Source organism: Gobius niger (genome assembly GCF_951799975.1).
Source record: "Gobius niger genome assembly, chromosome: 20".
Taxonomy (NCBI): Eukaryota; Metazoa; Chordata; class Actinopteri; order Gobiiformes; family Gobiidae; genus Gobius; species Gobius niger.
In genome coordinates, this window is record NC_136871.1 from 5,657,184 (window position 1) to 5,672,995 (window position 15,812).

The 15,812-nt window shown below is 43.5% G+C and overlaps 1 protein-coding gene across 1 annotated transcript in view; it reads left to right on the plus strand.

The window, feature by feature from the left end:
- The window catches only part of apcdd1l (adenomatosis polyposis coli down-regulated 1-like), a 35,284-nt gene extending 25,820 nt beyond the window's left edge, over positions 1 to 9,464 (plus strand). The window contains exons 2-4 of the mRNA XM_079579296.1: positions 1,475 to 1,643; positions 4,144 to 4,663; positions 8,601 to 9,464. Coding sequence (XP_079435422.1) covers positions 1,475 to 1,643; positions 4,144 to 4,663; positions 8,601 to 9,389 — 1,478 coding nt within the window. The 3' untranslated portion in view covers positions 9,390 to 9,464. The remainder of the gene's footprint in view (positions 1 to 1,474; positions 1,644 to 4,143; positions 4,664 to 8,600) is intronic.
- Positions 9,465 to 15,812: the final 6,348 nt, after the last annotated feature.

Here is a 15,812-nt window from a genome sequence, read left to right on the forward strand (position 1 = left end):
CTCAAGATGCATTTATTTGCAAACGTCTCCCTTGAAACAGTCCCGAAACACTGTGCTGCGTGTGGGTTGAGTGCAGTGACGAGCCAAAACTGTCTTCTCTGTGGCCAAAGTCTTAATTCATGGTTTGGTATGGTTTCTATAGCGCTCTCTCTCACCACTCATTACACGGAAAATCTACCGAAATTACAGTCTGCAGTGTCAAAGATAATAGTGTTTACATATAACACCAGACGTGACTAAAACTGCCTTCACTCTTTGATGAATGCGGTTGATAATAATCTTTGAGCACAGCAATTTATGTGTCAACAAGTCGCAGAGTTAATTACATTGTTTGTATTATTAAAGGGCTCTTTTTGTTTGTTTCATCTGTGCACATCTGTTCACAGTCTTCGGCTTCAAATAATATCAATTGGCGGGGCCTTTCCTCTCCTTACATTTTTATATTATAAAACACAAAACACCAAGGATGTATCAGAAAAGTATTAAAACGTCGGGTTTTAAGACATATAAATAAGGATTAAACAACGAGGAGCCGCATTAGACGGTTATAATGCACGACGTGGAGTCAAGAACACCACGACGCGCAGTGGAGTGGTGTTACTCCTGCATTATAACGTCTAATGCGGCTCCTCGTTGTTTAATCCGCTTATACCAGGGTCCCACAAACGTAACATTTATAATAAATGTTTTTTTCATTTACTAAACTCACTAAATATGCCAGACTACGGGACTATTTTGTGTGGGTTATTAGCCGGTCACTGAAGGCTGGTCTCAGAGCGAGTCATTCTCCGCAGCTATTACGAGGATCTCAGTCAGGCTCAACGACACAACATCAGCACAGAATCACAACACAACAGGACTAACCCGGAAACACTTTTCCCTGGAAGTAAACACCGATATGCGGCACTCGTGGGCAGGAGTTATTTCACTTTTACGCTGTTTAACCTGAAGCTAGCTAGCTAGCTCAACCAGCTCAACTGTTTATGGAAACAGCTGCGGTGGAGTCGCTCACACCTGGGCCCCAACTGAAACTTTTATGTTTGACTTTACTAATCCAGACAAATATGCTTAAATGCAGGATCATTTTATGTACGCCTGAAAATGATGAATAGCCTTAACCGTTTTCAATAGAAATGTAAAGCTCATATTTTATTAACAGTAGCTAACCTAGCTGCTCACTCTCCTCTACTTCACATTTATCAAACGTTTTGTTTTGGCCAAAAACGTTGAAATTAACACAAAATCCATCTCATACGTTCCTGTCAGTCACTAATTACGTGTTTATCTGATTCAGCTGTGTCATGCGTTGCTATGGCGATGCCCACAGAGGAGTGATATCCCAGTGATTTAACTACCGGACTACGTGTGCGGTTATACCAAAATAATGCACCAGCCAATCAGAGTCGAGTATTCACCCAGACCATGGTATAAAACTGAATAATTACATTTTCTGCTGCTTCGTCTTTGTCCGCAGTTGTGATCGTTGCTGCTGCTGCTGGGAGTAAGCTTTGGGAAGTGCCGATCTCGTCTCCAAACGTCAGCCAGAGTCTCCAGTGGGAACCGCACTGTCAACATCAACTGGACAAGGCCAAAATCACTGCAAATGTTCCACCAACGCTGGACGGCACCTGGGTCTCAACGAGGTAAATATATTATTACAAGCGTGACATAGTTTTGCATGGTTTCACATTGAAACCTTTTGGTCAGAATTGGGCAAAATTGTAGAAAATTTTGTGCCAATTGTAGCAGTGATGAATAAAACATGTCCTGGTATAAAGTGGGTGGTCAGCATGGTTTACTTTTGATCACGCTGGACTCTACAACGCTCCAGGATCAATTGTTATATTCATACAATAAGTTTTCTGGTGAGAGGGTTTGTCAACTGTGAAAACAATCACAACAATCAGAAACCCTTAAAACAATTGATTTTGGAGCATCATTGAGGCCAATGTGATGAAAAGAAGGCGCCATGCAAACCACTCATACAGCCGCTGGGTCACTGAGTCAAATGTGCACAAATAAAACTTATTTCATAATGCCCCTTTAAAGGAACAGGCCACCGTTTTTCCATACTGAGATATGTTCTTACCTGAGCTTAGACGAGTTGATACGTACCTGTCTGATCTTTGTGTGTGTCCGTGGAAGAGCGTGGTAGCTTCCAACTTCACCTCCGTTCGGAGCTATAGGAACACATTAGGAGAGGCCAAATGCTAACAACATCTTTACTTGTTTTGTGTGACTGAGGGCACACACAAAGACCAGACAGGTACGTATAAGCTCAGATAAGAACATATCTCAGTATGTAAAAACCGTGGCCTGTTCCTTTAATAGATACAGACGGCATCTCGTCATAGAAGGGGGCGTGGCTTCGCCGAGGGGGAAAATAGAATCTTTAGAGAAACACAATTTTTCACTCTTTTTAGCCATTTTCTGGTGGAATATGAACTTATTTATCACATATAGGTAAAGTCAAGTGTAAATCGGGCCCATATGGATATTTTCTCACTGCAGATTGTTCAGTAGAAGTGAAAACAACGGCAGTTGTAGCAAGCGCTAGCTAACTGTTAGCATTAGCCCGATGCTAACATGTAGCATCATGTTACCGTTCTCTGTTTTTTTATGTATTTATGGGCTGTTGAACCACTTTGCTCCTCTCCATGTGTTTGTATCTTTATTTAGTAGAGAAACTATATTCATAATTCAGCGTTTGTTACAGTAGTTTTTAAATAATTAGAGAAAGTTTTGATTTTCTCAAAATTGTTTTCCCCCTTAACTGTTTTCAAACATGACCATATATGGGCGATTCCAGAGATGCCGTCTGTATCTATGCCAGTCTGTACTACAAATAGGTTCATTTGGTCTCCCATAACTCAAGAGGGTCTTTTATCAAACCAGATTTTTTCCGTACCTCGACATGTTATGACTGTTCTGCTCCTGCTCTTCCTCTGAAGAGTTTCAAGAAAAGGTTTTGGCACTAATGTTCTACCTGGGATATCTGGAGGACATCGCCATCCGCAGGCTTCTGTAGGTATCCCAGGTGTGTGTAAGCAAGAAGGTCCCCTCATCCCAGTTCATTTTCCCAAGAGCAGGCGCCTATTGTCAATACATCCTTTATCCAGCAGTAATGATGCAGGATTCGTGGGAAGTTCTCTGCCTGTAATGATCAGTCCATCAAAAATAGTCCAAGGATAAGCACTGCATTGCTTTGGAGTAAACGTTGAGCTCAATGACCTGCCAGCAAAGCCACTTAGTGTATTGTATTGTATTGTAAGATTTTATTCGGACTATAAACAAAACATAAAAACACAAACTCATATGAACTCAGAATACAACCTGCCATGATTGTGGCAGTTGTGAGCTCAATTTCAGATGTGCAGCTCAAGACATTTACGTCTTAGTACAGACAATTTTGTTTTACCTTTTGCACATTTTAAATGAGGAGTGGGGGGAAGGAAACACTTATTTAGTCCCACCCCTTTTAAGTACTGTCAGTCTCTTGTTCTGTTTACTTTTTAGGCCTTAAAACAATAATCTGAGCACTGTGATCTAAATCAAGTTGTCATATACAGTGTGAATACTCCCTACCAATCAACCTCAGGTTTACAACAGCTGAACATGAAAAGTCAGAGATTTTCTTCCGATACTTAGAGAATATCCATTCTTTGTATTGATTTTTAAACTGTCTGATATTTGGACATCGTTTGAGGTCTATGTGTAATTTATTCCATATTTTAGGACCACAAACGGACACACAGAAGCTTTTTCTGGATGTCCGGCCATGGGCAATTTTAAAGTGATCCAAGCCCCTTAAATTATATTTTCCTTCTCTTTCAGAAATCAACTGCTTAATTTTTAGAGGTAGTTGCTTCTTTTTAGCTTTGTATATGAATCGAGCAGTTTTAAAAGTTATCATGACTTGAAGTTTTAGAATCTTGGCTTTAATAAACAGTAGATTGGTCTCTGTAACCAGCGTATAAAATTGTTCTTATTGCTCTTTTTTGAAGGATGAATATTGGTTGTAAAGTAGTTTTATAATTATTACCCCAAATTTCAGCACAATATGTCAAGTAAGGCGAGAGAAGAGAAAAATAATTGAGTGATTGCTGTATTGAATTGTTCCATTGACTCTCTCTGTACTTCCAGATGTGAAGTCCGTCCTGGGCCAGAGTTCCTCCTTCGCTCCTACACCTTCCACCCGACGCGCCACCTACGGGCCATACAGCACTACTACACCGACAGCACCTGTGGGGACCCTGCCTACTCTCTCCTCATCAGGGGAAAGCTCCGTCTCCGCCAGGCCTCCTGGATCACCCTGGGGGGCACCGAAACTGACCACCACGTCAACAAAGTGGGCATTGTGGTCCACAGTCTGTCCGGCAAGCAGAGACTGGCCTCCCGGCTGCCCCCGTCCTGCGTGGGGATGGTCCTGAGTAAGGTAGTTCCTGGAAAGACGTTTGAGCTCTACAACAGCAGAGCGGGGCGGGGCTGTCTGACGGCCCTGGGGTTCTCTATGATGGAGCTGGGCCTGGTGCGAGTGGAGACGCAGCAGTTTGGACACAGGGGGAAGGTCCAGGAGATGTTTCTGGGAGATATTCACACACAGTGGACGCAGAGGACCTACCACAGGCCGACGGGATACCAGCAGCCCCTGCAGAACGTTATGGTGAGGGTTTACTCAGTTTGCATCTCGGACAAAGACATTATTAACATGATGGAGGCACGACGGTGTAGCAGTTAGTGCTCGTGCCTCATAGCTAGAAGTTCAAGAATTCGATCCACCACCGGAGGGCAAGGCCGTGGGAACCCAGGGTGCTGAGGGCGCTACAGCACCCCCTGGTGGATAGTTTGTGAACTGCAGGCAATATTAACCCCTTAACTCCCACCTGAACCGAGCACATTTTCTCCAGCTTTACCCCAGTCCAAAAGCTTCTGGAAAAAAGGTGTGAGAATAGCAACAAAACTGAGACGAAAACAAGGATGAAAATGTGAAAAAAGTGAGAAAAAAATTACAAAAAATGACAAAAATTTGACAAAAAAGTGAGAAAAATTTGACGAAAAATTGCACAAAAAAAGGACGAAAAAGTGACAAAAAATTTACAAAAAATGACAAAAATTGACAAAAAATTGACAAAAAAATGAGAAAAATTTGACGAAAAATTGAGAAAAAATGGACGAAAAAGTGATAAGAATTTGACAAAAAAGTCACGAAAATTTGACAAAAATGAGATGACTGCCCAACAAAAAAGTGATGTGAGGAAAACGATCAATTCAGTTTTGTAGGTCTTTCAAATGAGGCGTTACACTGGCCTACAGGATTTGGGTAAAGCTGAACCGGAGAAATGCTCTCGGTTCAGGTGGGAGTAAAGAGGTTAATAAATAGGATTTATGCACAGAAAAAGTATTTTGGGGGTAAATTTTGTCCCTCAGCACCCCCTAACTAAAATATCGTCCCACGGCTCTGTGTGGAGGAGGTATGCATAGGTTTCCTCTGGTTTCTCCTACCCCTAAAAACATGCACAATAGGCCGGAATGAATGTGAGTGAATGGCTGGTTGGTGTTCGAAGGGGTCAATGCTGGCAGCTTCTGTCAGTCTAGACCACGGGCAGCTGAGTCTGGTGCGACGGCTGTGTGGCGCTTTGAGAAACTTGGTAACACAGGCTTGTAAAGGGCAATACAAATGTAAGCCACTATTAACATGTCTAGCAGGCTTACACTGGTTTGACTTGTGGACTTTCTGGGGCCTTTCTGTGTAGGGGTTTCACGATCTACCAGTGGGTGGCTTTGAAAGATAAGATAAGAGAGGACGTTATTGATCTCATCTCTAGAAATTCACTTGTTCCATCAGCTCTCAAGAACACAGTACTCACTATCTGCAATCAAGTAATACCCAAGTTATACGCTTCTTCTTGATGCTCCTGTTTTCCCCATCAGCCCAAAACATGTACAGTTAGACACTGCTGATCAAGATCCTGGTTCAAGATTTGGAGATGGGTCCCAGAGCGCCGCCTCATAGTTGCCCAGTGCTCCTGACGGGTCGTCCTGAAATACTGGTTAAAGGAACAGGCCACCGTTTTTCCATAATGAGATCTGTTCTTACCTGAGCTTAGACGAGTTGATGCGAACCTGTCTGGTCTTTGTGCCCGTGGAAGAGTTTGGTCGCTTCTAACCACGCCCCTTTTGGAGCTATAGGTATACACTGGGAGAGGCCAAATGCTAACAACATCTTTGGTCGTTTTGTGTGACTGAGGGTACGCACAAAGGCCAGACAGGTACGTATCAACTCGTCTAAACTCAGGTAAGAACATATCTCAGTATGGGAAAACTGTGTGCCCTCAGTCACCCAAAAAGATGTTGTTAGCATTTGGCCTCTCCCAGTATATTCCTATAGCTCCAAACATGGGGATGTTAAAAGTGGCCAAGCTTTTCCATGGGCACGCGTACCAGACAGGTATGTATGAACTCGTCTAAGCTCAGGTAAGAACATATCTCAGTATTTAAAAACAGTGGCGTGTTCCCTAATGTGTTGAAAACATGCAGCGATTTAGAGGTGAAAGTTTCCCATGGGGTTGGAAGCTGTAACGAATTGGAAATGACTTCACTGTAAAGGGGTTTTAATGCCGCCAGTACAATCCCAGAATATCTTAGTTCCTGAGGCCAGTGATTGTTTGGCACCGGCTCTCGAAGACATAAATGATTGTTTCAACTGTAACTTTGCGCTGAAGTCTAATCCCTCAGTCGAAGGTCCAGCTCTTTCATGATTTTGGACCGAGAGCAGCACATTCATCATGTTTCCACTTGTACAGAAACCAACACTCTCCGACCAACAGTAAAAAGATCTACTCAGAGCTATTAACGTTAATATCCCCATTATAGCATAACTGCTGGAAAGTCCATATTTGACGACCCTGTATTTCACGCTCTTACTTCATCACTGACTTCACTCACAGTCGCAGAGTGTTGGAGCTGTTTGGTAAAGAAGATCTGGCTTATGGTAACTTCAATCAACCTTGAGTTTGGTTTGAAATTCCAGAAGATTATGGTTCACTCTGACCAGGCCTTTTGCAAATGTTTGTTACGAAAATGATAGAATTAAATCAAACGTAGTACAAAAGACAGCAATGCACACTGAGGCGGCTGATGTAAAAATGTATATTCTTATTTTGTAGAAAGCCTCAGATCATCAAAAGCAAAATAAGCTGTTGTGCCTTACTTTCAACTTTTAACATGGCTATAGTTTCAAAAATATAATTGTGGTCAAAAAAGAAAATGGGATTTTGTCCTCTTTATGCACTTTATCAAATCCCTGTTTGTTCTTGTGTGTACAGTTTTTGAAGCCTGTGGCTGGAGCGGTACCACATATTCACCACAATCTGAGATCAATGAAACTGCATAAACATGCTACAGACCTCTCTGTGTTCACTGTGTATCAGGGTTAGAATAGACAGTTTACTTTATAAATTGTAGATGAGGTGATTTTTGCCCTCTACCTTTGAAGGAACAGGCCACCGTTTTCCCATGCTGAGATATGTTCTTGACTGAGTTTAGACGAGTTGATCCGTACCTGTCTGGTCTTTGTGCGTGTCCTCAGTCACACAAAACGACCAAAGTTAGAAGCGACCAAGCTCTTCCACGGGCACATACAAAGACCAGACAGGTATCGCATCAACTCGTCTAAACTCAGGTAAGAACATATCTCAGTATGGGAAAACAGTGGCCTGTTCCTTTAAGCCTTTACCACTAATCAAAGAGTTGTTTGTTTGAACGTCTCCTGACACAATCTGTCATTGTGCACCATTGTGTGCAATACCTTGAATTAGGTATTGCACACTCCAGTCACAGTCAAATACGTGGCGGATTCAAAGCAAATTTGCTTTATCTGTCCAGTAGGAACATGTTTTGCCAACAAAGCTCCATTGCAAACACAATAAAACATGGCAAATGTCCACTCAAAGATGTCCATTGTGTTACAATCTAAATAATACAAATCGGTGTACCAGTTACAGCGTAGCGAATCAGCTGTTTAACCTCTTAACCCCCGCCTTAACCGAGCACATTTTCTCCAGTTCGGCTTTACCCAAATCTAAAAGCTTCTTGACTGTATGCTGTAAGCTTGACTGGAGCTTGTAGCTTACAGCCCAGTCAAGGCCTCATTTGAAAGCTCAGACCTACAAAACTGATCGTAACGTAATTGTTGTGTTGTCGCCGTGGTTATGTCACATTTTTGAAGCTTTTTTTTTGTGTTTCATAGTTTTTTTGTCACTGTTTTGTTGTGTTTTCATAGTTTTTTGTCACTGTTTTGTTGTGTTTTCATAGTTTTTTGTCACTGTTTTGTTGTGTTTTCATAGTTTTTTGTCACTGTTTTGTTGTGTTTTTGTCGCTTTTTAAATTGTGTTATTATTGCTTTTCTGTCACGTTTTTGTTGCTGTTTTGACGCTTTTTTCAAGAAACTTTTTGATCTGGGTAAAGCCAAACTTATAGAACATGTGCTCAGTTCAAGTTCAAAACTCTTTGTCCTCAACGGGAGGGGCCTGCGCCTGAAACAGGAACAGGCCCTGTAATAGGAAGAGCATTTTTAACAACTGTATTTTCTGTGATTGCAGCACCACATCCACCCCTGTCCCGTGTGCGCCATGGTGTACCGTTCCTCCGAGCTTCGCCCCCCTGTCCTCCCCCGCGGACCCTCACCTCCCCTCTCTCTGGTGGGGCGGTGGGTGAGTCAGCGCTGCGAGACCCGCCCCACCGCCCTCTTCCTCACCAGGGATTTCACATTTGACCCGGACGCGCACCAATGGGGGGGCATCTACAGACACTACTCCGACCCGTCCTGTTCCCAGCCGACTTTCACCCTACGGGCCTCCGGACACTACGCTCAAGGAAACCCGTCGTCCAAAATCTCCGGAGCCACCGAGTTCGTCTTCAAGGTCACCCAGGTGTGGGTCACTGCGTTTGACCCGGCCACCGCGAAGCTACTCAACACCACGAGGCCGGGAAAGTGCGGACTCTCCGGAGTTTGGGACATCGGAACAGAGCTAGACATTACGACGACCCACGGGTGCAGCGCTTTGGGTATCAAACTCCCCCACAAGGAATACGAGCTTTTCAAAATCGAGGCGGACCACAGGAAACAAGCTCTCCTGTTCATCGGGGAAAGGCCAACGGATGGATCCAGCCCGGACCGACCGCAAAAGAGGCCCACTTCCTTCCAGACGCCCCTGGTGCAGTGCGGCGGGAGCGCGGGGGGCCGGGAGGAGAGGCCATCCCACCGGCCGAGATTGGGTTCTCACAGCAAGCAGGTCCAGCTATCCAACAGCGGGACAGAGCAGAGGACAGGACATCTGTTGCTTCTAGCTCTGGGCTGCGCTCTGTACACCTGGGTCTGTGTTTATTAGATCCTAAGACTCCATGTGTTGATGGACAATGTTTTCCTGGCAGCTTTTCCTGTACCCCTTCGCTCGCCCGCCGCTCTCGCCACGTGATGCCGACCACACGCGTCGTCCAGCCAGCGAAAATATATTGCTAGGTTAGTGATGTTGTTTGCACGTTGTGGGGCAAGACACTCCATATCACCCAGGTTTGATTCATGCAGCATTTCCCCTTTTGAAGTTGTAAAGAAAAGGTGTTTCAGGCCAGTTCTGGGGGGGGCGTCTGCACTCCAGAGTGAACCGATCTGCCCCTGAAAGGTGTCCAGGGTTGTGGTCTGCAACTGTCCTGGGAGCAGGGCTACACACTTATATTCATAAATAGAGAAGGAATACACACACACTAGAACAGTGGTTCTCAACTGGTCAGGCTTCAGGACCCACCATCTCTCTTGGATAACAAGCCGCGACCCAATTAAAGGGGGGGTATTTTGCAAAATTGACTTTTTCAAGCTTTACATCATGTTATTATGTCATTCCCTCATTAAAAACATGCCTGAAGTGTTGCCTTGGCACATTCACGTATTTTTGAGTAATCTGTAAAAACTCTGATGGCGGCCATTTTAGGGATAGCTTTGCCTGAGTCCTCCTAGGAACGCCCCCACCTCCTGGAGACGCCTCCGAGTGACCAACCACTGCTCCTCAGCAGAACCCCCTCCCCACTGATGCCACAGACAGCGTGTGGAGGGGGCGTGTCTGAAAGGGTCAGAGGTTCTTAAAGAGACAGAGGCCTATTTCAAGACATTCGCTACAGCCATTTTGAGAGAGCAATTTTATACAAGGCAGTTATTTTAATTTACTGCATTTACAGACCAACAGAACGTTTGGTCATCATTGTAGTGTGATATAGACTGGTGCTATGTGATTGAAAAAAGCATAATACCCCCTCTTTAACAATTAATTTTGTTAATATATAATGCAAACTAATGTATTTTCATCAGAAATGATTAGCATTAGCATTAGATAAGCCTTTAAAGGAACAGGCCACCGTTCTTCCATACTGTGATATGTTCTTGCCTGAGCGTAGACGAGTTGATACGTACCTGTCTGGTCTTTGTGCCCATGGAAGAGATTCCAACTTCACCCCCGTTTGGAGCTATAGGAATACATTGGGAGATGCCAAATGCTAACAACATCTTTGGTCGTTTTGCGGGACTGAGGGCACGCACAAAGACCAGACAGGTACGCATCAACTCGTCTAAGCTAAGTATGCAACATATCTCAGTATGTATAAATGGTGGTGCATTATAACCGTCTAATGCACGGCTCCTCGTTGTTTAATCCTTAAATAGTCACTGTTTATTGTCGACTCCTCTTATAAATGATTGAATACAGCATCAAAACATTATCTGTTCTCATGTGACGTCAATACAGAAGTAGAAAGTCCTAGTCCAAGCCTGAAATGACTAAAACACCCTGAGTCTCAAAAATGTGCCTGAAGTGTAGACCAGCGAGCCAGGAAAGTCGCTTACTGTATGTTATGGGGAGACTCTGACCAAATGGGTAACGATGGTGCAACGGGTTAAACCTTCACCCACTTCCTGAAGAGTCGCCGGTTCGAATCTCCTCACATCTGCCTCTTCTGTGTCTCACCCTGTACACCTGCTCTATGTTTATTAGCTCCCAAAACGCCACGTGTTGACGGACACTGTTTTCCTGGCAGCTTCCCCCCCCCCTCTCTCCACGTGACGCCGGCCACACGTGTCGTCGGGTTGAAAAATTCACGAGACGTTGAGCAGAGCGGACGGAGTTTTATATCTTCACGCTCCGCTAACTCGCCAACTGGCCTTCGCGAGCTGCGCCCACAAGACTTTGACTTCAACGACCGCGAACGCCGGCGGCCTGGGCTTTATTGCTACCTAAGACTAATCTGTATATAGACCACCAATACTGGATCATCATGTAAAATATGTTATTTCAAACCAGCTGTGTTTGTAAAGCATCCAGGGACGGTTTCACGTTTTGTTTTTACTTTTCAATAAAGCTCCATATGTATTTTAGTAGCAATGCCACCTACTTTTAAGCAACTGTTGTGTTTTTTCTCTTACTTTTACATGTTTTACTATGAGAAATTGCTCATACTGGGGCCATAATAGCATTTTTAATTGTATATTGAATAAAAATAGAGTAAGGGGAGTCTACCACTCTTCGTACACCCCCTATAACAGCAGTACACACGGTTCATTTCTGCATCTTAGCAAGTATTTTCTCAGTTTTGACTTTGTATTCGTTCTTTTTCCAAGTCTTTGTACTCACTTAAGCCGCCATGTTTGTTTTGATGTGGACGGGCCATGCGTTCCCCTGGTTGGTTCATTAATCTGTCGATCACACTCATCGGCAGTCACGGAGATAAAACCAGGTCTCAGACTGTACAGAACTGTGTTATAGAATAGAAAGAGTGTGTGGTCAAGCAAGTGTGTAATTGTCCCATATCAAGTCCAGGGCGCATCAGTATTTGAAAGTATTTTGCACTTAATGAGAAAACAATCATCTTATTTCAAGTAAATTGAGATTTTTGTTTAATTTTAAGGGCAAAATTATGTTTTCTTTTACTTGGCAAGTCAAAATTGCCCAAATTGAAGGGACTAGATCAGGGGGGCCCAAACTTTTTGTCTCCGTGGGCCAAAATGAAAAAGTGCCTGTGAGTCGCGGGCCAAACACAGAGATGTCAAGCATGAAAAACACATATACCTGCAAATTATAAACTTTATTTTATTTACTTTTTATTTTTTTGATAGCCTACATTTGCATTTGATTCAATCTATGCAAATAACATGCTATATTAAAACAAATTGTAAAAAAAATCACCTGTATCTACAGCACCTACAGTGACTTTACCTCATTCGTTACCTCAAAGATAATGCCACATTAGATTATTTTGAAATGTCAGTCCAGCATCAATTCTTATATAAGTCAATTTTTGACATATACTGCTGTTGATGTCAACAACATTTGCAGTAGAAGTTGGAAAACTGTGAAAGTTGATGCTACAACGCTCTGTAATCGATAAACACCAAGACACCACAGCGGTGTTTCCTTAACTTTGCGAAAGGGGTGAAACAGCGCCCCCAATTTGACGCTGGTGGTCAAAAAGTGTATTGCATCCTTATTTACCATTGAGAATGAATGGAAGAGAGTTAGTATTAACCACACGCGCAAAAGTAGGTCACTCTCTGGCGGACCAACAGAATTGTGTCGGCGGGCCAAATTTGGCCCGTGGGCCCCACTTTGGGCACCCCTGGACTAGATGCAAGTTAGTAATTTTCTACTCACTACTGCCACCTCTGGTCTTATGCGTAACTGCAGTTTCTATATTAAGCTCGTGCATGACGGCACTTCGGACCCGAATTAACACCTTGAGAAACAGAGGCAGGAAAATACAGAATAGTAACATTTTTAAACTCCATATAGTCCCTTTAAGGTTAAATCATCTTCAATTGAGTCATTTTAAGCTCTTGAACCCCACCTGAACTGAGCACATTTCCCCAGTGTGGCTTTACCCCCCCAAAAAAAAAAGTTAAATAAAAAGCATCAAGATATGGATAAAGGATGAAAAAGCAACAAAAATGGGACAAAAAAGCAACAAAAACACTATGATAAAAAAGTTACAATCACTTTTCTTAGCTTTCAAAATGAAGCATCACACTGCTGCTCTCTGAGATGCTTTTTGATTTGGCTAAAGCCAAACTGGAGAAAGTGCCTTTGGTTCAGGTGGGGGGTAAGAGGTGAAGTGATCACATATATCTGTTTTCTGCTCTCACTGGTTGCATGTTCTTACGTTATTATCTTGTATTTCAAGGGTTTGTTTTGTCGACTCAAGCCTGAAACATTTCTTTTCAGTAACTTTTGTAACAACCGTACTTTTTGACAAAACCTAACCCTGCCTTTTTAAAATAAGCTCCTCCTATGAACCACTTCCTGGTCTCATCTCATAAGTCGCATCCATGATCAGTGTTTCCATTTGAACATTTACGACAGGTTTCAAGTTTCAGGTACATTATGGCACTTTGTATATATTCCACACTGATGTTATGTGTAAATGGCCTTTTCTTGTTGAACTATTGTAAACTAATCAGATATTTATTTTAACCAAATTAAACTATACCTTTGGATAAGAACTTTCTGATGTTTTTTTTTCATTGTCCATTTGGTATTTGTAACTAAAGTACTTTTCAAAATATTTGAGTTGTTGTAGTGGTTGTGAAAAGGCAGACTGGGCTCAGACTCTGTGGTCTGACCAGGAGCCCAGATAAAGGGATGGCCTTTGATAAATAGCCGGCAAATGTCTCACGCATGACTCAGGATCTTCCTGGAACAAAGATGAACGAGGATATGAAAAGTTCAGGGCATCATAAATTTAACAGTTTGCGCTCAGAACTTGGGGAAAAAAGATGACACTAACAGTCTCTCTCTGGGGGTAATACAAGTGTTAATAGGATGATTGGAGGGTCTTTCATCTCCCCCCGGTGTCTCTGGCCAGAAAAGAAGAAGAAGAAGATCTTTATTTATATAACGCCTTTCACAGACATGGTTACAAAGCGCTTTACATGAGACAATTGTACGTTCACTCCACACTCGGTGGTGGAAACTATAGCTTCAGTTTCCCCTGGGGGAGACTGACAGAAGCGCTTTCGCGACTGCACACGTCTGCGCCAACGGACCCTCTGACCACCACCATACATTCACTCACACACATCATTCATCCTGGCCTATTGTGCATGTTTTTAGTGGTAGGGGAAACCGGAGTACCCTGAGGAAACCTACGCAGACACGGGGAGAACATGCAAACTCCACACAGAAAGGCCCGTCCAGGTGGGAATCGAACCCGGACCTTCTAGCTGTGAAGCGAGAGCACTAACCGCTGCGCTACCGTGCCGCCACCAAAAAACACAATTGCAGTTTTCCCTGCACCGGGTTGGAGCCACCAACACACACTAATAGAATCACGAAAAAAAAACATGCTATGACACCTGCAGTGGCGCTTATGGCCTCTAGGGGCGAGTTACTTAGTACTGCTTTAAGCAAGGAAAAGGCTTCACGGTCTTCGGCTTTGTCTGCCGATAAACTCCCATCAGCCCAGGATCTGAAAGCCTGTCCGTCCTTTTAAGCTGGAGCCAAACTTTTCTACTGCATACTTTTTTTTTCTGCAAAAGCCAGTCCTGTCGGGCAATTCACTGTCACAAATGTGGCCACGTAACAACAAAACAGATATAAAAGCACTTGTGCTTCACAGCTAGAAGGTCTGGGTTCGATTCCCACCTGGACAAACTTTCTGTGTGGAGTTTGCATGTTCTCTCCATGTTTCCTCCAGGTTCTCCAGTTTCCCCTATCTACAAACATGTACAATAGGTTAATCCTCCGGCCAGGTGTGTATGACCAGGCCAGCCTGGCTCCACATCTGGAGATGGATCCCAGAGCACCGGCCCACGCTGGCAGCTCACTGCTCCCACAGGTCGCTCCTACAGGTCGCTCCTACAGGTCGCTCCAGCGGCGTTGAGGACGGGTCAAATACAGAGAACGAATCCCCTAAAGGGCATAGTTCAACGTAGATTTGACATGAGATAAAAAAAAACATACATTTTAATATTTTTCAGAAATTATTTTACAGCCCCCGGGGTCCTGATCCCCAGGTTGTTGAACCAAAGCTGTCGGAAATAGTTCTTCACTAAACTGTCTGGAATTTTTGATTTAGTGTCTTCTTTTGTTGTTCTTTTTATTAAAGGTGCATTATGCAACTTTTTATGTGGAAACCAAAAGTTTATATTTGTGTGTATTTGACCTTGTAGTGACCCAGTGGCTGTATGAGCCTCTACTTTCCATCACTGTGGTCTCTGGGACGCTCCAGGACCCTCTCATCAGAAAACCTTACAAAACAATGAATCCTGGAGCGTTGTAGAGAGAACCGTAATGGAAAGTAAAAGCATCCTGCTGACCACTCACACCACTGGGTCACCGCAAGGTAAATACATTGCATAAAAAGTTACATCCATGGGAGTGGATCTCTCCTTCTGTGGTTCTCCCCAAGGTTTCTCTTTTCTCCTGCCGGGTTTTTGAGTTTTTCCTTGCCGTGCTGGAGAGTCTAAGGACGGGGGACGCCCACGCCGCTACCTCCTATTGGACATTATATTTGCCTGGATTCACCTGAACTTTTAATTGTCATATTTATAACTCTGTTTTATTGCCTTAATGTTTGGTGCAGACCTGTGAGGCGACTTCTGTTGTGATATTGGGTTATACAAAACCATTAAACTTGAACTTGAACTTGAAACATAATTCACCTTTAAAGGGGCTGGGTGCAAGTTGGCCTTTTTATACTCACTACTGCCAACTCAGGTCATATGCGTAACTGCATCTTCTATCCTTTTTGAGTGACAGTGCAGGGTTTTAGGGGCA